General features: G+C 42.7%; 1 protein-coding gene across 1 annotated transcript in view; it reads left to right on the top strand.

The window, feature by feature from the left end:
- Positions 1-27,106, top strand: part of LOC139655338 (myosin-10-like) — a 56,906-nt gene that overhangs the window by 10,665 nt on the left and 19,135 nt on the right. The window contains exons 4-12 of the mRNA XM_071532719.1: positions 14,310-14,337; positions 16,161-16,260; positions 16,633-16,662; positions 21,624-21,716; positions 23,619-23,682; positions 24,898-24,996; positions 25,125-25,268; positions 25,763-25,858; positions 26,818-26,936. Of these exons, the coding sequence (XP_071388820.1) occupies positions 14,310-14,337; positions 16,161-16,260; positions 16,633-16,662; positions 21,624-21,716; positions 23,619-23,682; positions 24,898-24,996; positions 25,125-25,268; positions 25,763-25,858; positions 26,818-26,936 (773 nt within the window). The remainder of the gene's footprint in view (positions 1-14,309; positions 14,338-16,160; positions 16,261-16,632; positions 16,663-21,623; positions 21,717-23,618; positions 23,683-24,897; positions 24,997-25,124; positions 25,269-25,762; positions 25,859-26,817; positions 26,937-27,106) is intronic.

The raw sequence follows: 27,106 nt of genomic DNA, 5'->3' as shown, positions 1-27,106 counted from the left end.
GGGAGTCTCTGTTTGTTCTTGTACTGAGGCTACCCTGCTAATAAGAGCTGATGGTTTCATGGTTCAGGGTTTTAATTTTACAATACAAATCCTCAAATAAGCTTTTTAACAGCTTCATATGTACTTGTGTTTGTTTAGCACAAAATGTCAATATTATTTATTGTGGTGTATTGACTGAGACTGTTGTGGTGTATTGACTGCTGAGAAAAATGTGTTTTGTAGACAGTCAAAAGCTTATTTCCCCCTGTGGAAGGGTAATTATATCCCAAGTCTTACATTATTGGCCCCCAGAAGTGGCACGTGTCGCTATTGCTCGTAAATGTTTAACAACTGCGCTATGATTTAAAGGATTTCTGTGGTCATATAATCCTTTGATTTTATACGGTTAGGCTAGTTTTGTAGTTTATGCATTTGGGTGACACATTATAGCATCAAATGGAACCAAGATTCTATGGAAATCTCTCTATAGCACTTGCATTTACATTTATGTTTTTCCACCTTTTAAGATAAATGTGTTTTGCCAGCATTGGAATGAATGCATGGAGCATAGGGGGAAAAGAGAAGTCTTTGGAGAAAAGCTGTCAGTATGCACAATGTACCTATGTGCTGGAACAGAAAATCACCTTGAAAATATTCTGCCTTGCGGTGGCAACATCCTGAATGACAATACCACTTAAAATTATAGAGAGAATAGCCTGATTTTTATTCCCCTCAGGCATGAACACCGTCAAAAGTAACTCACTTAAACAAAATCTACTGTATCCTGACTCTGAGGGCCCAGTCTGGATTTAACTCTACAGACAATGCTTCCCTTCTCCACCCATGAGTGGTTTGTTATTTTCTTAACAAATATCTTAACAATTATGGCCGGTATCTTTTGAACCCTTGTTTCCTTGTGCCATTATAGCTCTGACTTTTGTTGTTTTTACTTAGACATCTTTCTCAGTGATTCTTTACTTTAACTGCAGTTGTCCAAGCAGACAAGTTAAATAAATGGGTTTGAATATTATAACTACCACATTTATTTGAATATCATTGTGACAAAATGGGTATGACCGCATCATTTGTCACTGTTAACATTATTTCTTTATCCGTAAGGTACATCTCTACATGTCTGTTAATTCTATCACGAGTTGACCGGTAATTTCACTGTGTAATGCGAACGCACATAACTATCCCGGGTCTGTTTGTGTTTAGCGTTATATTTTGTTGAGATTTCCAAATTCCATATTTTCGGTTTAACACAGTAATGACAGACAAACAGTGTTGCTATTGCTTATTGTTGTTTTGGAGATTGGAAGTTGGAGATTCTCTGAAAATAACACTATGGTTAATGATATGTAAAAGCTATGTATGTAAAAGCTGGTAATATGTCTCACCCCTGTAGTGAGGTTGGCCAGGGGATGTGTCTGAAATTGATGGCTGTATTTAAAGAGTTGTTCTGAGGCAGCTGCAAGGGAAGGTCAGGCAGTGCAGATGCCAGTGCACGAGCTGTTATTTTGATTTGGTATGAGTTGAGTTATCCTCTGTTCTGTAAATCTTCAGTTTTTTGAATTTTTGTTTTCTTTTTTGTGTTGCACTCTGGTTGCACTGTAAATAAATGTCCACCTGTGGGACCGTCAAATCGCCTTCTGAGTCAGCCTCCTACTTCACTAAAGGCCCTCAGGCTACAGCTATCTCACAATTATAACTACCGAATTTATTTGAATGTGACTGCTGTATTTATGAATGAGAGTGAATGTCATTATGTATGGTACATTAGAGCAGAGTGACTACACTGTGGTATGTACCAAGGAAGTTAATAGATCTTGCGATGGCTGATCTTGCGATGGCTGTAGGCTAAGTAACATCTGTAACCATAGTAACGTTTATGCTTCAAACCAATATGGCTGTTGCCACTGCCGGTTTAGACAGTATTTGATCACACTGGTAATCGGAGGTCTAAATTTATCTGGCAAGTTTTGACAAACCGCCACTGACAGCTGTGACACACACAGTGTTGCAAGGGAAGGCAGCCCATACTGAATGATGTCTTCAAGGATCCTTGCCTGGTAGTTGGGAAGCTTCCAGTGACTGACTGGGATCAGACCAGCGAGAACAGAGAGGGTGACCCGCATTGTGCTCAACAATAAGGTCTTTGTGTGCCTGCGAGGGCCGACCAGTGGGGGTGGTGACAAACTGGACAGTCCCGTCAGGGCTTGCTCTCACCATATCGGTGTGCAAAAGGAAGCTTCCTCAGTGTGAACACAGCTTGGTGATGCTGTTGCCTCCTAACACAAATATGGGGGCATCATCATACTGTTTGGCAAGACTGGTGGCGGCTTTGATCCAATTTTTCATTGTTCACTATTCCTTTTTTGGGATATCACCGATGTGCATATTCTTCATTCATGGTTTCTTCAATACCTTTTAAAAAAGCTTGATTCTAAAGATGCTTTTTGTGGTTCATTGGTGTTGATTGTATCAAGTCTTCACAGTTGGTGATGTAAAAGCGCAGGAACACATGCTCTCTCATCGATAGCCCCTCTGCTTGTGTTGTAAACCTCTGGTCTTTTAGCCCAGTTAGTTCCTTGTTGTTACCCCCTCCCCTTCCTTCGCACCCTCTAGCCTTCACACACACACACCGCATTTCTGCATGGATGGGCCATAGATGCATGGGGGCAGGGCTGGGAGACTTGTGAATGAGTCAGAGCCATATTTGTGTGTTTTGTGTTATTTCATTCATTTAAAAGAAGCATTGACCTCTACCCTTGAGCTCTTTCCACAGTGCTGCATGTGTGTCTCTGGAGACACATGCCTGACCTGTCATTTCAGATGCACTGTTACTCCAACCTATTTGCCAGTTGTGGCCATACCAGAGTTACCAGTATTGTGGTTGGAAAAGAGGTTTGTAGGTTGGAGATTAGTGGAGACCAGCTGCTGCTCCGCTGTGGCCCTGAGCATTTCAATAACCTGGTTCATTTCAGTGAATATCCAGCTGTATAGATCAGCACTGGTGTTTTCTCCATTCTTACTATGGCAATATAGTCACTGAATAGCTAAATGCTTATCATCACATTGTTTAGGCGTCCCCTGCTATTGCAGCATGACTCATTACATTGCAGTGATTAATATCTCACGTTTCACACCTCATGTTTAGACTTTGCAGTGTCAGTTGGCAACTGAGGAAGAAATAGCCAAACACTTGAGACTAATAATTTGTTGCCTCTAATTTACGACCATTGGAGTCGAGCAGATTGTCAAATCGTATTCATGGCTGAAGGGTGTCTAAACCTTGCAGGGATCTGTTAATTACCTCAGCATTGCTGAGAAGCCAGTCAGTGCTCAGATGGGGGGTTAAATGAGGTGTTACTTTACAAAGACGGGCTGTGTAAGTAGACCACCAGACCGTACTGCACATCTGTCATTGATTATTTGTTCAGATATTTTACATAATTCCCCTCGCTGCTCTGCCGATGTCAAGTCAATGACGTACAAGAAGCTAATTTTACCATTTCTGGAAATGTGTAGTAAGGAAATGCTGATGCTTCCCTGAATGAAACCATATGTTGAAGGACGGGTCATGTCAGCATTTGTGATGGATTCCACCAGTGGACGTGCAACAACAGCACTAGAAGTGTCCCTAGGTGGGGTTACCAAACAGGGGGGCTTTGTTTCAGCGGAAAAGGAGAAAGACCCCCATCAGGGGTTGAGTCTCTCCCTGGTGTTTAATCAGGGCATAAGGTCAAGTCCAGCTAGATCCATTTTGGCTCAGTAAGCTTTTTCACAAAGCATAGCTCTTTGATATGTCTCATAGAGGCCCACTCCATCAACAATGAGCAAAGCACTCCTCATCTCACAAGTCACACCAAGGAGCTTCATCATTGATTTAAAAAGGCATAAAAGATAGAATAATATGTCCCAAGAAGTTCTCAGTGAGATGTAGTGTGTAACCTACACCGTAAAGAATGTGATACATGGTGAGATTGGGTCTGTTTATAAAGCGCAGCACATAGTGTTGGATCCAGTGCAGACCTTGGCCCACCTGGCACTGATAAGGTCTGTAACAAGCAGTAATGGGTTTGATGGCCTTTTGAACCACCTCTGAGGCTTTGTGCCTGGCTCTTTGGACCTCCTCCTGGGCACACCAGAACACACTGAGCATACAGGAGATTATTGCTAATCTTTTGAATAAGTGAACCACCATATTTCAAAGGAATTCCAGGAAGAGCTGTGGATGAGGGGCAGTTTTTCAATCACTGAAACTATTGTTTGGGGGTTTTTTTTCTCCCAAGCAATATTGGAACGGATGTGGATACAGAAAGTGACAGAGCTCAGTAACTGAAAGCAGTTGATTATAAAATTAAACCCACACCCCTGTTTCCTCTACCATGTGTCCCCATAAACCTAACAGTGTCCGCCAAAACAGTAGTAGCACAGCTGGTACTACTACTGCTATTATTACTATTAAATACTTCCTCTACATCCCTTTCAAATTAAATCTAATTGGTTGGGTGGCTAAAACTACCAGAAAAGGATTAGGCCTTTGTCTGGATTTCAGCACATCCACTCTGTCGCTGCTGAACTTGAGGACCTCGGTGTCCCTGGAGACCTTTTGTGCATCAAGCCGATGCTCATGTGCACATACACACCCACACACTTAATTATTTGTGAGGATATTCCATTCATTTACACTCATTCGCTAACATTAATCCAAACCTCTAATTACCTAGTTCTAACCTGTAACCTGGCCCTAATATATAACCAATTCTAACCCTAATCCCTAACTCTACAATAGACCTTTTTCAAATTGAGAATCCATAAATTTGTCTTTTAGGATTTTTTTTTCTGTCTTTCTATCCTTGTGAAGGCCAAATGTAGCACTACACGCACCACTGGGCAGTGACCAATAGTCACTACTTTTTTTTTCTCCTCTCTCCATTCCACAACTGCCACCCTGCAGCACACGGGACAGGCTTCTCCTGTGGGACCCACAATCAATTCGATGACCTCTCAGTTGAGTGGTCCACCAGACGCCCTCTAGGTCTGTCGGCCCCATGAAAATTCATTTTCCACTTTAGCTAACGGGGGTCCTAATAATTATTGATATGCAATAAACCAGGAAAGTATGCCTGCACTCATATGAAGTCGGTGAATCCATTCCTCTGCACTGCACTTCATCTGTTGCTTTGGGAGTGTTCATTTTCCTTGGCTTAACATTGATTTTTTTTCTTTTGTTGAGCAGCAATTTGTCTTTTTCGGCATTCTTGTGCTGCCGTTAGAAGGCCAGAATAGCAAGGCTAGAAGAGGATTCAGAGTTGTAATTGCATCAGACCTTGCCATCACTCCTCTGGCTGCATAAATCACAGTCCGTAGATACAGGCGGAGGCAGAGTGGGCTTCCTAATGCCCTGGGAGTGGTAGGAAGAAAGCCTCACCGGGCGTCAGAGGCCAAGATTTACCGGTTTACTTTAGCTTTCCTGGGCCGGGCTGCACTCCCTTTTCTATCATAAAGATTTATGCTTTAGTAAAGAGCTGGGCGATGTTAGGAAAGTGCAGAGGAATGCAGCCTGTTTCCTCTGGAATTCTAAACGTGTCTGTCTGAGAAGAGCGCTGATGGCGAGCCTCTGCACCTGTGTGGCAAACCACGCATGTGAAAGTAGGACTAGATGACATCTTGGCCTACAGATTGTGAGGCAGATACCCTCCAGTTGGACAGAGTTGCGGCCGCTTGAAGAATGCTGTCTCATGTTCAGCAGGTGGCCCAGTTAGCACGGCCATTCTGTCTGCAAGGTTGAACACGAGCTGACCGTTGAACTCGGAGCTTTTGTGACTAATGAAACGTCACCTCAAATGGGAACCCGCCAAATTCCTGGGCGGTGTGATCGCCGGTGCAGCTGGTTCCATTTCTGTTGCTCATCGGCCCCTCCATTCATCTGAGAAATTCTCAGATGTGGATTTACGGTAAGAATACCTTCTCGGTGCTGTCACCCAGCGTGGAATGGCTTCTGGCTGAGTTGGCGTATATGAGCCTTGCTCAAAAACCCCTTGGGCTTCTGTAAGTCCCAAAGATAATGCTGTATGTCACAGGCTTGATCTGCTGGCTCTTTTCTTTACGTCACCCACTGCCAGGAAAGGAACGTATTGGACCTGACTGTTTCACTGAGTCCCTGAGGTGCGAATGTACCATTATGAGCTATTGAAGTGGATTTTGCCCGTTCTGCCTCTTCTCCCTTATCCTCTCCTGTTTCCCTTGTGCCTAATACAGTGTGTCTGCTTTCTGTTCCCCTCTCTTCCTCACTCATTTTCTCTCTCTCTTCCTCCCACCCATCACCTCCATTTGTCTAGCTCACTACCTGTCTGGCCTGATTTATTTTGCACCTGACGTACATATTGAGCACAGATTTCCTAAACACGGACCAATTGCTAAGGTTCAGATCGCATAAATGCCAGGAATAAATACCCAAATCCCCTTGTCAGTTTTTTTCCAATATGATAAATCTCCCTATCAGATTTCCCTACAGATTTTCCTTCTCAGAAAAGCTCCACAGGAAACCGAATACCCTGGATCTCCATCGTGTTTTTTTATTTATTTATTTATTTATTTACCAATCTCTAAATTCTCAGCTGAAGCATCAATCCCAGTCCTGCTTGCATCAGAAACCTTTGCCATCGTAGCCCTTAAATGGATGGTTTAAAAACGATCGACTCCTTTGACTTTTAAAGCCTCATTGACAGACAGTCCTGTGTCCAGGGAAAGGTCCAAACCCTTTTGATAGCCAGTCATCGCTGTCGCGTCCAAGACACGTTTGTAAGATATAGTGAGATGGGTATTGGTTCACGCCATTGAAAACATAACTATAGTCAACATATACTTTTATTAGGCTGTACATTAGGTGCTGGACATTAGGTGCTAAGCTAATAGGCAGTCTCAAGCCCTTTCAGTGTTATGCGATAGCTCTTCCATGCTGCCAAGGACACTGCAGAAGCCCAGAATTCTTCAAAATCAGTGATGCTTTGGATTTCTATTCTGTGGGTTACAAACTGTCATCATAGTTTATACAGATTTATGTCAACACTCCTGCTCCATCCAAGTGTACTTGGAGAAGTATAAGTGTGTAAGCAAATTCCATAATTGCGACCAGGAATACTTGCTCACTACTTTGGAAAATGAAATGTATAGGGAGGTCCACGCATGGCCAGTTTAGAAATTATAACATTATCGTCAAGCAACCGCTGCAAGTAACTTGGCTCTCTCAGACTCCCAGTAGTGTCTGAACACAGTCTAGCTATCACAGAGTGGAAGTTACAGTATTTTAAGGTTGCCTAATCAAATTCTTGAGCTGTGAAAGATTTATTTTAGTGTATTAACCTCATTAGGCAGGTTGACAGATAGGAGTAGAGCAGGTGTTAAGGAGTGAAAACGGACCTGAGGTACAGACTGCAGGGGGAACGCCAAGCTGCAAACCAAGATAAAAATGCTCCCAGGCAGACTGCAAAGTTTGCCACTGAGGCTTTTAAGTTTTGTGTTTACCCAAACTTTATCCAGTTAGGAACACATTTTATTATATATTGATAATTTTATTTTTATTTATAAATTCATTGCAATAAATATGTGCTAAAGTTGAAACATCTATAAATAATCTATTCTTATTTGTTTTTGTGACAGTTCAATAACTGACCCAATTTTCAAAAGGCAAGGGATAATTCAAAATCAGATAATGATGGTCATCATCCCACAATGACTGTTGCATTTAAATTATTGAATATATATATGCTTCTGTGGTGATATGATAATTTTCATTACGTATTTCTGTGAACTCTGCGCACCGTGTGTGGAGAAAATAGACTTGATGCTGAAACTATCACTGAAGGTCCGGGAGGCGGTGTGTTTGCTCTGTACATTAACATGGACGACAAAAGGAAGCGGGCTACGCTACGCAGCCAATACACATTTGTTCCACCTTTGGTCTGAACAAGCTATAAAAGTGAAAACATGACTTTCTGCTACTGCTACTTTGAGAAATACTGCATTGAAAAAAGGAAACATTTTTGTTAACGTGCAAAAGTGCAATAAAATAACTGTTTTGTGACACAGACACAAGCTGAATGATCATGATCACAGTATTTAGGAAAATAATCAGGATTATCATTTTTGTCATAATCATGCAGTCTTACAGTCTACCCATGAGGTCTTGCCCCTCCGCCCCATGGCCTCTTGGGAGTTCCCCTGGGCTGGGCTCAGCCAACAATAAGCACAGTAAGCATATTCACCACAGGGCCATATGGGACTTAATAGGGCTAGGGTCAGCTCAAAATATTTACATCACAAAATAAAGAGTTTTTTGAAAGCAGACCATAGCATAGCAGACACAGAACAATTAGCTGTAAACATAGCACTTTAAGTCTTAAATTCAGCTTTAGAGGTTTTAAAATGTTTCATTCTCTTGGTGTGCTGTTTTTCAGGACTTGCAGGACGTGCAGACACCCTGAAATCATCATCTCTGTTTAGAAAAAGATGCAGATAGAGTTGTAGATGTGTTGCTTCAGGAGAAAAGATTGAGCAAGCCCTGGACAGCCCTGTTTGGAAAGAGGCCATTGATTTTCATTTTACACTTGAGTAGACTCTGATTGACTTAAATAACTTTGATAACTGCTGGTTGTCGACTTGGATGATGGCTTAATATTGTCCCCCAAGCAAACATTGTCAATGACATTATAGCTCCTCTTTTCTTTGCAGACAGCCTAAAGGCAAAGCTTATTTTTTCTCCCTGTTAATTAGACAGCATCATAATGCTGGAGGATTTGTCTTCATTACCCGACACATGCAGCTGATTTGTTGTTCCTCCATTGACATCACAGTGGTTTTGTGAAGGTTTTCTCCATCCGAGGCACTCTAGTTACTGCTAGAGCAGTGTGCAGGACTGGTTTTCTGAGGTGAGTGTTTGCACTTCATTGCCTCTCCTTAATGCAGGCATTAGCCTTCAATGGCGAAGACTGGCCCAGGCCCAGCGGGCCACAGCCTCACAATGAGCTCACTGTCGAGGACTGAGATCAGCTCCCTCTCTCCCTCCTCTCCTTCTCCTTTCTCCCCACATGGAGAAACGCCACACGCAGAGCCACTGTGTTCTCGTCAAAGCCGCAAGATGTCCTCCGATTTTTCACTCTGTCATCGCTTTGTAAGGCCTTTGACGCAGTCCTTTCTGTCTGTGGACTTTGAAGTGGCTGAAATAAGGCCATTTTGTCGGCCTCGTCAGCCAGTAGCTCATTCATGATTAACTGGGACCCGAACTTATTTTTGCCCTTCAAAACTAGATCAAGTTTTTAGAATTATTTCCTAGCCTCCCAGCTTTCCTTTTAACTAATCATATTACATGTCCTGTGGCAGTTTTCAAGGCTCCCCAACATAATGGAGTCATGTGAAGCTGGCAAGCACATTACCAATCATGCGAAACCCACAAAACGGTCCTTATGACCATCAGCTAATGTGACGGAAATAACAGCCCCTGTTTGGGTAGTTCTCGTTTGCACAACCCTGGCCTGTAAAGGGCAATCAGCGCTTTACAATCTGTAGCGGTTGTTAGGGTCGCAGCAGTATTGGCAAGTCAGTGAATAGAAGTGAAGAGTGTCACTGACTGGATCATATCCTTCCTCTGTGTCTGCAGCCAGACAGATAAAGGAGGAGACACCAGCTCTCTGAATGGCGGTGTGTTTGTGTGTGATGGAGATAGGGATGTGAGTATAAAGAGAGAGGCAGAAGAGGCGCGGGCTAACGGGGGAGTGTGTTTGCGTGTGTGCAGTCATGCGCAGAGCGGTGGCTGACATCACGGCTTGAAAGATGCTGGCGAATCTGGCGAGCTTCAGTGATTGTGTGTGTGTGTGTGTGTGTGTGTGTGTGCGCGTGCGTGAGGCCAATCGCCCTTGCTTGATGACAGGAAGTATCTGTTCAGAACCAGGAAGCCCAGGTTGTCCACGATGCGTCATCCAGCTGTGTCCTCAGTCAGATAACCCCCACCCACCTCACCCCAAAGGAACACAGTCAGCGCTTCTTCTCCGGGAAGCCTTCACCTTTGGGAGAACGGTCCAGCCCGGGGCACAATGTGTACTCAATGAGTTGAATTATTCATAGCGTCGCAGATAAAACCATATTTCAGAGCCTGCTCATTTGAGGAAGGAATTTCTGTCCTTCACGATGACGAGTAAATCAGGGAGCCATTAGACTAGCCATGCTAAACCAAATTAGTGCAGGCACGGCGAGGACCATTAGCATTCCGCGAGCGTGCTCTGCCGCACCTCACGGTTGAATGATCAGGGCCCCCCCACCCCCCCTCCCCTCCACAAGTGTTATTTTATTCATGTATATCGAGTTAACCGTGCTGCTGGAACGGCACACGAGCCCGTCCGCGCCGAATCTTAGCGTTTCTCCTCCTTTTTCTCAGCTCGGTCGAGACGAAAACAGAACTATCCTTCCTTTGTAAAGAATCATATTTTCATGCTTGTCTGTTGCGTCACTGCGGCAGGGCATGAAGGCCCATCATGTCCGAGAGAGAGGGGGCTGCATGGGAAATGACACTGGCAGGCCACCAGTTGTGAAAAGCAAGGCAGGGGAACTGGCTGTTGGATATCCCAGTAAAACATCATCTGCAGAGCTTACTCAATATCAGTTTATTCCACTTTTACCTTTTATTAATTCAAATGCCCGATTCCTTGTTAAACAACACTGAGCTGATTTCCCCTTTCCTCAGATTACTCCTCTCCACACCCAATTTGATCTGTTGAGTGAGATAAATTATTGTTGATTAGTTTTTATATCTTTGTCCTTTCGTCCTGTCAATCAAGGGTGGGAGAGCACTAGCTTCTCTTCCTCCTCATCAGCTGCTACTAGAGGTTTTGTCCACAGTTTCTTACATTTTCCACCTGTTAGATCAGAAAGGAGACTTCAAAGGTAAATTAATATGAAGGCTTTGAGGCTCTTCTTCTCTTCCATTTGGTAGCTTAGGGATATTAGAAAACAGAAGGGTCTACTTTAGACAAATGAATGTAAAGGCTAGAGGGAGCGTGTTGCCTTCAGTCTGATCAGCAGAAAAGCTAGAAAAGAAGTCACCTTCCCTGAGTTGTTGATGGCTTGCCGCACACAAGTCAATCTATTTATGCACCAACATTCCGATCACCAATCATGAACATCATCGATCCACGGGTAACTAATTCAATTAACGACTGTGTGGATTTCCCATATACCATTGCGATAGTGATGACTACAGAGACCAGGCCGTCTGAAACTGAGGCACTTATTCTTCCAGCAGAATTACAGGAAACTGTCTCGACTAGGGTGAAGGAATGTTGATTTCACGTTCATTTTATCATAATGTAGCTACTGTTCCACACTCAGTAAATCCCTTACAGTTGCACTTCTCTGTCTCAGACAAGACAGAGTCTTGCCAGAGTTTAAGCCCTGAATGTACAATGCAACATCCAGTCAGTTTGAGTGCGAAGGGAAGAGAGTTTGATTACTTTTATCTAATCTGTGGACCTGTGGCAGCTCAGCCAGCCATGTGACTGAAGAGGAGGCCCCGGCCCTGCGGGGGGGCATTGATAATGGAAGAGAAACTACTGTTTTCCCATGACATCACCACCATTATGCTTCCCATAGGGCCCCTAGATGACTCTGACCTGCTTCACTCTGAGCCGACAAGACGCACCAGATTGGAATAGCTCAGAGGTTTACAGGGAAGCATCAGATACAATTTTACTGCCACATGACCAGACCAGTGGAAATTGCTTTCAGCACAGCACTTATTAAACTCTTGATGTCAGACAGCCAAGAATTCGATGACTTATTTTGTGTCATCATGTTGCGAAGGCTCTTCCTTGATGCCGTGTTCAAGCAGACTTATGCACTGCACATTTCTACATTTTACATTACATTTTTTACATTTTAGCTGACAGGTCTAGAGAGCTGCCAACTCTTCATTACAGTGTTCTACATCTGGTATATCCCAACCAGATGATAATAAAAGTACCTTTTAAGCCTCATTAACTTCCTTGAATTCCGGTAGCTAGCTTGGCCATATATATTCAATCAGATGTCCTGCACAGGATGCTCTGGGGGGGCATCCAGGCTATCTGGGTAGACGATTGAATCTTCTCATTTCTCCAGATTAGAAGTGGGTACAGTTGGTCTAAATGTGTACAGCTGGGCTGGGTACAGAGTGGAGCCATATGGTCCCTGCCTTTTACTGTCAAACTGCTACTACACTACAAAGTCTAGTAATAAATCCCCTGCACTAATGAGCACAGAAATGAATGCTCTATTACCACCATTCAAATTCAACAGCCCTATTGGATTAAACAAGAGTTGAAATGGCAGAGAGAGTAGGAAAATGCATTGACAGAAGTGCAGATGTACAGAATATGTACAGATAATATACAGAATTGAAGAGCCTGTACTGTAAACATAGTAGTATAGGCTTTATATGAATTTATCAGTCACTCGATTGTGTGAGGAGATACAAGATGCAAGGTGAAAGGAAGAACACACTCTTACCGTTGACAGAAGAAACATCAGCGTAGCCTGATGATGTCACTCCTGCCTCTTGCTATGTCTGTACTGAGCATCTCTGCACCAACCGGCACATAAATAGTCACGCAGTTTAATGTGAAATCGAGTTAAAATGAATTGAATCTGCCCCAGTCAGGAAAATCAAATCACAGACAAATGGGTAAGGTTGCTCAAAAAACGATTAAACTTTTCATAGCCTTTGGTTGTCATTCTGACGGTGACAGTAACTACCATAATAAAGGAAGTACCAATATAAACACTGCCAGCTTCAATGGCATGTATTCTGCCATTATCTGAATCATTTGAAGGGATGTGATATCACTCTTTAAAATGAAATTTCATTCTTTATTAATACTTGATGTTGGTCGGGAAAACGCTGTCTCAGCCACTATTCCAGAATCTTTCATAAGTGCTCAATAGAGTTGAGATCCAGTTATACAGCCAGACATTGCATATAGTTTACTATTTGCTATGCTTATCAAAGCATTTAGGGATCACTCATGCCCTGAGGATGTGACATTGTTATCCTGGAGAAGATCGCTTCAGTCTGGATAGAAATGGTTCAGTTTAGGTGATTGCATTGATTAGCGTTCACCCTGCCCTCTAGCGAGTTGAATGGAGCTTATGCCGGGAAAATGCACCTGTTTTCAGTGTCATTCGTGCCTCATTTACACGGGTGTTTATTTTGGCAATTACCTGTACCCAAAGGAAGGGGATAGGTGGAAGTATAGTTATTGGTTTATTGCCTGCAAAGACATCTGGCAGGGCTTTCACTCTAGTACAATTTCTTTGTTTTTCTCTCCTAATTGTCTCCCCCCCCCCAGCCCTCTCATTGTTTCCTTATCACTCTCCCTGTGTGTGTGTGTTTGTGTGGTAAATCAAAATGACTGATGATGTGTTTTCAAGAATCGTGTTTCTGTCATTATCAACCCACTCAGTTCAATGAGGCTATATGCAGTCTGAAGCGGCCCAATGTTATTTGCTATGTTCCATTTCTCAGTTAATCAATTCCTATGTAAAGGGAACTTGGGGACAGGCATGAGAAAAAAAGTCTCCTCTGCAGATATTTCTTCACAGAAACTATCTGTAACCAATCTCATAATACCAGGGAGTAGGGATGTTAATGATTAATCAATCGATTAATCACCGTTAACAATTTGATCGATCAATCATATATTAATCGATAATGTCTTCTGAAAATTTGCATCCCTACCAGGGACTTACTGACCCTAGGCAAGTCTGTGCAAATTGTCCTCAGCACCCTGCCATTTACCATTATAAAACTGACATTACAGTAGCCTTATCTCTCCAGTCCAGCCATTTGAATCCAGTGTTGCTTTCCCACATTTTTGACATTGCAGTCCATTTTTCCATGCCTCAGAAATACCTGTGGCGAGATGCTACGAAGCCTTAGATTACTGAAATACCCCAAGAAAGTAATTTGATTATTCTGTTAAAAGACAAGTCTCAGACTGTGGTAAACATGATATTTGAAACATTTGATGGCAAGCTCACAAGCCCAGGAAGGTTGGCTTTGACATTTGAATCCACGATCCACTGACTTGATGCAAGGCTTCATTTCATGTTTTTGGCATGGTATTTCAATCACTGCCCTATTTTTCTAAAGAAAGTCTTATCACTCTTAGAGACTTGTGATGGTGTCAAAGTCTTGAGAAAGCGCTTGACCGTAGAGACTGGATCAATGGCAAAATGCTGAGGTTGATTCTTCTTTTTTCCCTCCCCTCCCTTTCCCCCCCTCCTGTCTCCCACAGATCGAGAGGACCAGTCAATCCTTTGCACGTGAGTCATTTCTGCTCTTTCTGATCCTGTCGGTATTGGGTGTGCAAGCATAGATGTTTAGTTTGTTGCTGCAGTCATTTTAATTCATTACATTTTCTGTACTGTATTAAAAATGCTATGCTTTTTAACCTGTAGATGTTATTAGTGATAAAATTCTTTTAGATACTCGGGGCCCCAGACTTGCATGCTTCTGCATCTTACATCACTGAATTGGACCGGGGATACTGGTCCAACTTAATTGCATAACGTTCATGGTTCAATCCTTGCCCTCATGTATGTCTCTTCCTCACGTAGTAATCTTGGAAATTAAAACACATGGAATACATCCCCCCGCTCTGGCTCATTGTAACGTACAGTAATGCATTTAGTGCTAATTACGTCGAGTCAAAAGAGAGCCAGCAGCCCTCAGGCCTTCACCGTTATTCTGAATGGAGAACGTCTTAGTGACACGGACCAGACTGACACTACTTGAGAGAAAAGCGAGAAATGGGGGGTCTGAGAAATGTCTGACATTTCTGGTGCACAGGCCCCTGGCGTCATTGCAGCGCCACGTATCTGCAGATGACAGGAATGTAGCCAAAGAAAATGCCAAGAGTGGCATCTAGACATGAGCCTGTGTGTGTGACAGCCCCTTTGCTGGTGCTGTGTGAAAGTGTCCAGGGAAATTCATTATCTTGGTCTGTGTGGACTTTGCTTGTCTGTGAATTCTACCTCCCAGAAATGGCCCTTTAGTCATGAGGGCTGTCCAAGGCTTTTATGAAAGGACAGGAGACAATGGGTCAAAACAGTGTTGTCATACTCATGGTCATGTACTGTAGGCTCCTTCATGTGAGTGCGCAAGGGGAGTATTACTGATGACGACAAAAAAAGATACATTCATTTTTGACCACTATAAGATAGAACTCAGTGGCATTTAACAGATCCGTTCTCAAGAGCTTTTGCATACAGACACAAATTGAGTGCAAGATATTATGGCTACACAGTGGCACTGTCGAAGTCTCACAAGTCGTGATTCAGTCAGCCCTTGATGTTTATGCGGCATCTCTTCTCTAGCGGGGCGGACCTGAGGAATCTAACACCCAGCAGTCCAAGGCCAACAACGGGGACATTGACGCAATCCCTCCATGAATACCCTCTGTTCACAGCGGCCACTGAGATTGACAACACTTACACACCACTCACCCGGTCTTGAGTCTTGACTCGCGGCCACATCATTCCACATTGTTCTTCACACCGCTCGCTCGATCTGAAAGCAAAACAAAGTTTCGTGCATACTTGGGGTGTGTAAATTTGCGCTTACTGTAAAACCTCAGGTATGCTGCGATTCTGAAGTGTCACTCCAGATTTTTCTGTACGGCTCAGAGGCCTGAGAAGATTTGTTTCTTGTTTTCCTAGGTTGTCGTCACCGTAGGCCAGAGCAGTGAAAAGCGGGCCGCACATTCCCCCACCCGCAACCACAGCTGCTAAACTAAACTAACAGTCAGAAAATATATGGCAGAGAAAGATAAACAGATGCTTAAATATGCACCATTGTTCAGTTTGAGCACTAAGTTTATTTTCGTGCAATTCTTTTTTGTGTAAAGGACGACGGGGAAGGGCGAGTGTTCTGTCTCACCTGGTAGCCATAACCTCACATTTTACTCACACTTACCGATATGTAAAGCTAAAAGGAGGATCGTACTAACTCGCCTTATCAAACCAATTCTTTAAGATCAGGGCGTAGATGTATTAGGTTCATTCGAAACAGTGGCCCGGTTCAGCTTTTCACACACCCCGTTCTGAGGAAGTCTGCCTTTGTGTGTCTTATCTGCTTTGTCTCACAGAGGTGAATCGGGAGCCGGCAAGACAGAAAACACCAAAAAGGTCATCCAATACCTGGCACACGTCGCCTCCTCCCACAAAGGAAGGAAAGACCATATTCCTGTGAGTACTCTGTCCGTCTTAACAGGTCTCCCTCCCTCTTCATGTCTCTCAGCTAGTCTAAGCCATAACCTGAACGAGCCCATTCACATCTGTGTTGTGACCTTAATTGAAATACTAATGTTAATAGTGGATTTGTCTAATGAGGTGTGACTTACTAAAAATCAACAGCTACCACTACGGCTTATCATATGCTAGTCCATACATTAATTGTTCATAAATGTGTAACGCATTAGTCTACATCTAATGCATTTAAATGGTAAAACTGAAAGGATGGACATGTACCCAACACCTATAGTGGGCGCCATGGCTTTGTGCACCAGATTTGTATGCATACAATCTAACAATTTGCATTTGTTTATTTGTAACAAGCAGCCAGAGTCGCCTAAACCAGTGAAACTACAGGCAAGTCTTTATGCTTTCTTATACACCATGTTCATGTGCATGCTACACTAACGTTTTCCTCTCAAACAAACTTACTTAGACTGCATTTGTTTGACATTAACCTAAGGGCTCGTCAAATGGTGTCAGTGGATTCAGAACACACTGACATTTCTTTACTTTAAAACGTGCCTTTTTTAAACAGTATATTTAGGATTTACTTGTCTTTCTCTCTGCCAGGCACAAAATCCAGTTGTAAGTAAATTTAAAAACTGGCATGGACATTCAGATTTACTTTTTTATGTGAATGATTTTTTCTTTGTTCAAATGTGCCATAATGTAAATTTGCTTGCCATCATTGTGATTCACTCTCAGTGAAATATGATCACATGCATGTTCTGTTTATGCTTGGTAGCCACAAGTTAAGCCTTGGCAGGCATCTTGTGCTGTATGAAACCTAGCCATTTTCACTGATTCAGAAGAAAAATGTTGGCTAATTGCATTACATTGAGGAGATGAGGGCAAAGACCCAATCTATATTGCGAACTCTTTAAGATAGAGCTGGTGACCACATCTGTCCTGAAAGTCACAATAAAATTAAACATGACTTTTTCACCTTGTTAGCTAATTTTCCATAATTCACACATATTTAACAATAAATTTAAAAAAAAATGTCCCATTACCTTTACTGCCTTGAAATCTTAAATGGGTACCTCATGGTGTACCAGTAGGCGTAAATCGAAAAATTCCAACCAATAAAACCATCACACATTTTTGAATAATCCCGCCCCTCCCATCAGATAAAACTGCCTTTCTCTCCCTAACTGATATCCCATTGGTTCAGCCTTTTGAATGATCCATCCCCGTGTTATGTCCTGCCCGATATCCTATTTCAACTGTAAATACATCAAATTAAGGAAGCAAGGGCCTAAAAGTCCCTCTTTGATGTTATCAACGTAGATATTACAAATCTGTGCACATGGTTTAGGAGTAAATAGTAAGAAAACCAGGTGTACCAGGTGACCCCTGGGGGGCTCCACAGTTATCCTTATTGCACTAGGTTTATAGATTAATAATGCTGAATGCTGAGTGTCGAATATTCATTCATTCAGCACAGAAATGTGTCAATTGTTTTCGTTGTTGTTGTTATTGGACTTGTTTTTTATAGAGAAATAAATCAGTCAGTAACATTTCAGGCTCAGAATGTTCTTTTGCTTTAAGCGCTGCAAAAGAGGACCAAGAGTATGCAGGTTTTTCTATCAACCAATCACTACAGATTACTACCAGCTGATTTCACTGGTTAGTTGCTCCCACTCTCTGGTTGAAGGTGTGTTAATCCGTGAAATCAGATGGTGTAAACTTTGGTTGGAAGGAAAACCTGCAGGCTCTTGGCCCCCCATGATACATGATTTGATACCACTGCAACAGGCCCCTTTTATTTAGCGATGCATCACAGCTTCTTCATCTCTTTCATCCAAACCTATTAGCACACTTGCTTGCAAGCATCATCTTGTCTGGTTTGAATATCTGTAATTGTTGTCATTTTGTTTGCACTGTATATATTTGGTTGTGATACCTGTACCTGTGACATTAACTTAATCTATTAATTTTCATGATAACAATTGAACCTCCCCATTGCCTACAGAGTGGACCCCTGTTCTATGTGAGTAGTATGTAGTTCCTGCACCTCTCTTACTGCACTTACCTTGCTCAAACCACTATGGGCAAAATATAAAAGGGGTGCTTTATCCACTCTGAAATCAATCTACTGCTAGCCCTTTCGTTGTGCCTGAAGCTGGGCAGTAGATGCTTCTCTTTCTATCTACCTTCATCCATCTACTTTTGCTTTAACATTGCATGATCTGTGCTTTACAGTATCTTCACCCTTCTAAGGCTATAGGCTCTGCTTTCAAATATTTTGCATTTAGCTACAATGTAAGGACATCTCCTCTCATAGAAACCATTGCTTTATACTCATTTAATAAACTGATGATCTACCACTGAGCTGACAGATCTCAGTTTTATAATTTACACCGCAGCAGCTGGTTAACATTGCATTTGTAATACGCTTCACTCTGCCAAACTAACTGAGCAGAACCCCCTGTTGGACCTCCCTGTGTCCAGTTTGGCTCCTGGTGGGCCCGGCTGGAGGGGGTATGTAGCCAGGAGCGGCTCTTGCCAAAGAGCAGCCTTTTATTAAGAGCCCTCATCTAACCCACTGCATGGACTCGAGCTGGAGCAGGGAGAGCCAACAGGATCCATGCCCAAACCTCTCCATTGGGAAGACTCTTGAGAGATGCAGGTCCAAAACCTACAACAGGCCCCCACTTCTCTGTGTGACCCAGCTGCACACCTCCCAGCAGGAAGGAACTTTGTAGATTAAATCATCTACGCTTATTACTTCATCCTAATCCTTCCCCTCGCTGGCTGCTATGCATTTTTATACTTACAGGCTTTAGCAGCTAGCCTATACTTACCGCATGGGATATTTACCCTACATTTAAGTTAAGTATGATTATGTGGTTCACTGGCCAGCGGCTGATGAGTTTCCAAGCCAGCTATTCTTAATCACTACATCTAACTCTAGTCTGAATAGGCTGATGCAGAACCTCCTGTCCCCTTTCTCACATGAAATTGGAGTCAACATAGAAGCTTTCTCTACCAAGATGAGTTCTCCACTCATATTGGCTTGTCCCTCTCCTTCAAACTGCAAACACAGATTCAAATAATTTGTGCCGTTTCCAAGGAGTGTTCTCTGGTGGAAAGAGCGACTTGTAACGTCTGTCTGGCCTGCCGGCCTGCAGAGCACATGTTGAGCAGTGACTGGCCTCTGCCTTGGAAGATTTAGTGGGGACAGTTTTGACTGATCCTCTTTGGCTCTGCTCAATCTGTCCTAAAGCACTTTTCCATGGCCTGCCAAAGAACCTGTTCTCTGATGAGACAAAGTTGTAGCTACGAGCTGCAAACGTTGTTTCTAAAGGTAGAGAAGTTAGGAAAGAGAAATAATTTCAGGGAGGGAGATGGATGAGAAATTGGTCTCTTCAAAAGGATTGCACTTATTTGTAGTGTTTACTGCAAATGTATGCTCTCAATAGCTAATGATGTCCAGATTCCCTAGTTGTTATTACAGCTTCACAGCGATTAGCCATCTCAAGTGGAGGAGCCAGTTTGTGGCCACTGTCAGATGCCTGACATGCTTTCTCTGCAGCAGGAATGTGGGTCAACTTCTAATGCTGCTAAATTGGACCCCCACCAGTGTTTGTAATCTGCTCTTTGTTTCTACCCGTGCCCAGTAGATGAGACGAATGAGCCGAGGTTGCCAATGAACGGCGTTAGCTACCAAGTTGCCCTGCAGGACCGTGTTTATATAGAAACACAGGCTTGAGGGGTTGAATCCTCTGCCCTCTGTGGGCTGTGCCGCTGCTAGATAGCTGGAAAAGGAACAGGCTTATCCTATTCGGTCCCGCTTCATTCCAGCTGCACAAAAACTCAATTAAAAGCAGCTCATAATGCTCTCCGGCCAAAGATCGCATTACATGTCTCACATCCTGAGCGCAATGCTGATTTCTCTCTAACTCATCCCACAGAGTTCTCTCATCTGGAAAAATGGCCTCCTCAAACCAACAGTGTGCGCGGCTATTTTTGACGTAATGGGGAAATATTCCACTTAGCCGCAAAAAGAGAAATAAAGCCCCGTAAGAGATTGTTTTTCTTTCGGCCATGTTGGATTCCCTGGTCATGACCAACCCCACAATGTGGCTTGGATGGGAACATAATGGGCCACCTGTCCAAACATCTGCACAAGTCACCTATTTATTCAGCCTCTTAAACTGTCCAGTCTGACAATAGGTTTGTGAACAGAGCCAAGTGTCTCTCTCTCCTCCCTGAGAGAGTTCTGTGTTGTGGACAGATTCTTCCTGATAGGACAGGGTGGCTGTCTGGCCTCTGTCACTGCAAAATGCCGCCATTTCCCCAGGAACTATCTCTCAATCACTCGCGAGCACTGGGACACGTCACAGACAACCAGAGCAGGGCTCAGCTCTCTTAGCATCTTTTAACACTTTAAACCTCAAAGAACTCAAACAGCTGCAAATGGAATCAAAAGGGTTATGGGAAGGTCGCCAGAAGATTGCAGAAATCTGATTTGTTTAGTTTTACTATAGTCCTGTAAACTACTGCACACACAGTAAACATAAGTCCATATGGTATTTGTTTTTGTAAGTACAGATATCTCTAGTCCAGATTGTTTTGGTCAATGTAGTTTGATGGAAAGGTATGAGTTAGGGCTTTTTATATATTTTTTATGTGACCTTAGTATGAGCTGAACAATATGCTTTGCTCCAGTTATCTTTGAATTGTACAAGTTACCTTGTTACCTTGTATGGGGGGTCCTAATGTCTTTCCATCTACCTATCACTATCCCTGTTGATATCTTTTTACACTGAACTGATAGTGATTGGCTTAACAGGAATATCTTTCTATTCCCTCATGAGGGTTATAACAGTATAGAGCAGGAGTTGAGGCTGAAATGAATGTCAGGTTGGACACAGTGTGTAAAACACAGATAAGTCGTTATTCTCCATTTTCAGCTTTGAGGCTCATTACTCATTCTCCCTCTTTCTATCTCACTATCAGCTTTGTTGTAGGACTTGAGCCTGACTTGAGGCGGTGAGCCTGTAAAGTTATTTTAGGAACGTGACTGTCTGTCATGATTCCTGTCTTCATCTTCTCCGGCTTTGTTGATGAAATTTACCTTGAAGGGGATTTGTAGGGTCCTAACTGTATACAGCACATGAAATCTTTCAGATGTCTGCTGCCTTTGCCTGCATGTCTTCTTTTCCTCAAATGTGCTTGATTTGTCAGTGAAAATCAGTGGTTCACAGTTTATTTTTCCTATTTTTTGTTAGTGGCTTTTGTGTCTCATGTGGGTGGTGAAGGACTGCTTTGACACAAAGCTTTGCTGTAACATCCCTGCTTTTTTTCAGGGCGAATTAGAACGTCAGCTTTTACAAGCCAACCCCATCCTGGAATCTTTTGGGAATGCCAAGACGGTGAAAAATGACAATTCATCACGTTTTGTAAGTACAAAAAAAAAATAATATTTATGATGGGGGGGGGGGGGGGGGTTGCATTCTTAATGTGAACCTCAAAATGTCTCCTGCAGTGTATGTGACTTGCTTCATGATTAGCCACCCTCCTCCTGTCACAGTACCGCGGTCGATCTTGCCAAATAATCTGACACCTGAATGAGATTTAGCTGGCATCTTCTAGAAAATTCCTCTACTTTTGAGGATAAGTAGAGGTAAAACTGATGGAAAGGAATTCGATTATCCTGCTTTTCCTGTAAGCAATTACACAGGAGCATGCTAGCCGGACACAGGCGCCTGCTAGTCATTAATGATGCCTTTGATATACTGGAGCCGCCCAGACTGGAGGCAGCTCTGCTCAGCGTAGACCATAACACTCACCACCATGGAGCAGTGACAGAGGACAGGAGGGACATGAGTGAATAAGACTGTACATGAGGAATACTGTGCAATATTCATAATCTGGATTAGTGTAGTTTAGGCTATTGAGGAAGTTTTGTCTGTTGAGGAGAACTTAAGGCAATTGTCCATCCACAATTACTGCCTCACTATGTCGCTCTGTAACATTTTGTCTGAAGTAAAACTTCCCTTGCGTGAACACTGGCTCTTTAGGCCATTAAACGCACCTCCATATGTCATCAAAGAGAAATCCCCTTCCAATAAAGAGACATTATAGGATCACATCCTCTTAGCTTGTGTGTGTGTGTGTGTAATAGATACCATGTCTCCAGTTGATCACAACCAGACTTGTCCTGTCCTTCATATAGCCCAGGACCCATACATAAACTACCTTAAGTTACTGGTGTTGATGTGAGCCCAGTTGCCATAGTGAAGTTAAATGGCAGTGTGACCTGTCTGCTGAGTAGGGCTGGGCAATAATTCAATATTATCATTTGTCTTTCGATTAGGGTTGCAAAATTCCGGGAATTTTCAAAGTTGGAAACTTTCCATGGGAATTAACGGGAATTTATGGGAATTAATGGGAATTTATGGGAATAAACGGGAATAAACCAGGAATTTACAAAATTGAAGGTATGCTCTTAATAGGGAACTTAAATATAGTTGGGGAAAATATATTTTAGCATAATCCTGACTAAAACAACCAGATATCATGCAAGTACAGTTGAATATCTATGCTATTCCTCAATCACATGCACACATAGCACACTGCTTACTGCAGGGCTATTGAGACCACGCCCCCTACATGCACTGTGCATTCCTGTGCATTTTTGTTAATTTTTGAATGGGTTGGGTCGGGGGGATGAGTAATATTTAACTCAACATTCATGTTTTTGTTCTTCAATGAAATAATTGATTGTTCAATAAAATATTTAACACTTGATAAAGTTCTACTTACAAATAAATCTGTTTTAATTGTATTATTTTGGATGGATGTCTGCTTATAACAAAACAAATATTTATGCTTGGATATGATATCTTTCCATTAAATTACCCTCAATTCCCAGTTAATTCCCATAAATTCCCATTAATTCCCATTAATTCCCATTAATTCCCATAAATTCCCATCATTCCCATGGAAAGTTTCCAATTTGGAATATTTCCAAAATTCCCCAGCTTAACTTCCCATGGAAATTAACCGGAAACTTTCTGGAAATTTACCGGAAATTTTCCACCCCTTTGCAACCCTACTTTCGATAGAATTGTATTGTGAAGAAATAATGATACCAAATTATCATGATACACAATTCTGTTTTCTAAATCAGTGGTAAAAAATACTTACTAAAATCTATAAACATCTCCACTCCTTGACACTTTTTTTTACATCTCTAAGAGGGACAGCCTGAATTACAACAGAGCCATTTTGTCAGTGATTAATTTGGTATATCTTGTCTTGTGTCCCTCCTGAATCTCCATCTCCTTCTGTCTCTGCAGGGGAAATTCATCCGGATCAACTTTGACGTCACCGGATACATTGTTGGAGCCAACATTGAAACTTGTATCCTTTTTTGATGCTGTTGACGTGAATGGCATGCATGCTATCAGTCATTATAGTTGACATATTTATAAAGAAGCTCACTGTGAACCTAAATAAATTAGAAAGTCGATTTGAAAATCATCTAAATAGGAAATTGTAATCACCTTGAAATATTGATATTTGGTTGCGGTGATCTTGGAGAATTTGGCCTGTATATAAGGAAGTGTCCCAAATGTACAAACAGGAGTTGAGATTTCAGCCTTTGATGCAACACTTTTTGCAGCTGCTCCTTCCGAAACAAATAGGTCACCTTTGGACACTGTGACAGCGGCCACAGTGATTTTCTTGTTTAGAACTACAACTAGAGCTACACTTAATGACATAAAGCTCAGACAAAATATTATGAAGGGGGAAACGACTAACGTTTCACCATAACAGGTGCCTTCCTTTTCCTCAGGGCGAGTTGCTGTTTTATTCTTGGCCCTGCATAATAAAATATCAGTGCTGTAATTGTTGAGTCTCAAACAAAATATGTTTGGGTGTAAAAGTTTAAACATAGTACACTCACCGAGCACTTTATTAGGAACACCTGTACAACTGCTTATTCATGCAATTATCCATTCAGCCAATCATGTGGCAGCAGTGCAATGCATAGGATCATGCAGATACAGGTCAGCAGCTTCAGTTCATGTTCACATCAAACATCAGAATGGGGAAAAAATGTGATCTCAGTGACTTTGACGGTTGTTGGTGCCAGACAGGCTGGTTTGAGTATTTCTGAAACTGCTGATCTCCTGGGATTTTCATGCACAACAGTCTCTAGAGTTTACACAGAATGGTGTGAAAAACCAAAAACATGCAGTGAGCGGCAGTTCTGCGGACGGAAACGCCTTGTTGGTGAGAGAGGTCAGAGGAGAATGGCCAGACTGGTTGGAGCTGACAGAAAGGCTTCAGTAACTCAGATAACCTCTTTACAACTGTGGTGAGCAGAAAAGCATCTCAGAATGCAACACGTCCAACCTTGAGGCGGATGTCACTTTGGTAGCCGGTTGACACTGAGCTGAAAGCTGATACCTACCCAGTATTAATAAGGTGTTCCTAATAAAGTGCTCGGTGAGTGTATGTGTCCACAAGGTCTTTTTTTATCTATGAATTAACTGGCACATTAATATATTTGAGTGTTATTGACCCAGCAAATTGGAGTATCGCCTATCGTTTCCTTGACCAGTCTGTCAGACCTTCTGGAGAAGTCCAGAGCCATCCGCCAAGCCAAAGATGAGCGCACCTTCCACATCTTCTACCAGCTGCTGGCTGGGGCTGGAGAGCACCTCAAATGTGAGTAGACTAATCAACTGCAGCACTAAAATACCGTCCTCTGTCTATGCACTAGATTCCCGTCCCTTGAAAAATCATACCTAGCTCGACCCCGCGTCCAAATGTTCTTTCCATTTTCCTGTGTGCAGCGGACCTGCTTTTGGAAGGATTCAATAACTACCGTTTCCTGTCCAACGGTAACATCCCCATCCCGGGCCAGCAGGACAAGGACAACTTCCAGGAGACCATGGAGGCCATGCACATCATGAGCTTCTCCCACGAGGAGATTCTGGGTACGGCTTCCAAAACACCTAGCTGACTCACACAGGGTCGCTTTCACTTGTTCCATTTTGTGTGCCCAGGTCAGATCATCCAGGCATGTAATAGGAAGGACGCAAAACTGTCACTGCAAAGTGGTCACAGAGGAGGGCTGGGAAAGCAATTGATGGGTTCAGGTTTTCAGACATACTGTAGATTAAAGAGAAAGCTCAGGATTTTTAGAAACCCATTGTAATCGCTCCCCCTATGATTTTCTGGTTCTGAGAAATTGGCACCAGCTTCCTTCCCTTTTTTTTGCATCTTAAGTTTCACCCTAAAATGTCAGAAATGACTTTCAGTGACAATCTCCAATGATATTAACATTTTAATCAAGGACTTCACTTAATCCATCCGTGTCCATGAAACCGGCCCATATGTTCGGTTTGACCGACAAGTAAAGCACATTCATGTAATGCAAAAGCGATTGTTAAAGCAGATGATTGATTTCTCTGGTCTCTTATGTTTGCAGCCATGCTGAAGGTGGTGTCTTCAGTGCTGCAGTTTGGCAACATTGTCTTCAAGAAGGAGAGGAACACGGACCAAGCCTCTATGCCTGAGAACACCGGTAGCTAACACCACACACGCACACACACACACACACACACACACACACACACACACAGAAAGCTATCCTAATACATCTGCCACATATCCTGATAGCTTGGAGCCCGCAGGTCGAGACCTTCTCCTCCTCCTCTTCCTATTTTCCAACTCCTCTTCTTCCCTTTTCCTGCCCGCCTCACACTGTGTACCCATCCACAGAACAGAGGGACGGATGATTTATCTCATGTCTCTCCCCAAGCCTTGTCAACCTGCCATTAAATCACATCATTATTAAGATTTACTCCTGAAAGAAATGGAGCATAGCCGTCTGGTTCCTCCACATGTGGCACAGCATATTTGGCATTTCAAGGAAAGAGAGGGAGAAAATGAGACCGATGCCAATGACGCAGCTTGACCAGATATTCCCCAAATGTGAAAAGCAGAACCCAGGACCAGAGCAGATGTTTTTTAGCAGTGGGACTCAGCAGTCTTGTTGGCCGATCTGTACTGGATTCTGCTATAAATGATCCGGTCTTTTACTCTTTCAGACTTTTCCACAAGCTCCTGCCATGTCAAATATGACATTTCCCCATTTCCCTTTCATATGAAAACTGAACTTCATGAGAAGACTTCTGATACATCTTAATATCAGTAAAGGGCAAACATAGTGTGGACCTACATTCTTTAATTTTTACTGGAATACATTACTCTATATTAAACATTTTGAACTTGGTTAGTGGGTCAGTCTCTCACCACATCTTGAACAAATAGTATTTAGTGGTACCTGTCTTCTCAGTTGGCTAGATGCAGCCTTTTATTGCACAATCGGAACAAAATATATTCACAGAGTAGCTTAAATTTGCATGCACCCTGAAATTGAACATGCAGTTAAGAGTAAAATATACATTTTGACATCTTCACTGCCTCCTCTCACTGTAGTAATGTTAATTCTTCACCGTCTTTTTCCTCCCCGTTTCCCAGCCGCCCAGAAGCTGTGTCATCTGCTGGGTATGAATGTGATGGAGTTTACCAGAGCCATCCTCTCCCCAAGGATCAAAGTGGGGAGGGACTATGTCCAGAAGGCCCAGACCAAAGAGCAGGTCAGTTAGCCATGCTTTTGACATCAAGAAACACATAGCTTATGATTTCTGTTACAATACTTCCACTGTATTTTCTCCATTACATCATATTGGAGCAAGGATGGTTTTAGTTCTGCCCTTTGGGAAACCACACTAAGGCACACCACCTCTTCTTAAATCATTCATCACAG

This window comes from Centroberyx affinis, unplaced genomic scaffold, assembly GCF_046629955.1.
Source record: "Centroberyx affinis isolate AG114_WGS23_722 - 3 ecotype Tasmania unplaced genomic scaffold, CSIRO-AGI_Caff_v1 ptg002237l_1, whole genome shotgun sequence".
Classification (NCBI taxonomy): Eukaryota; Metazoa; Chordata; class Actinopteri; order Beryciformes; family Berycidae; genus Centroberyx; species Centroberyx affinis.
Note: the sequence above shows the minus strand (reverse complement) of the source record. Positions and strands in the feature narration are given on the sequence as shown.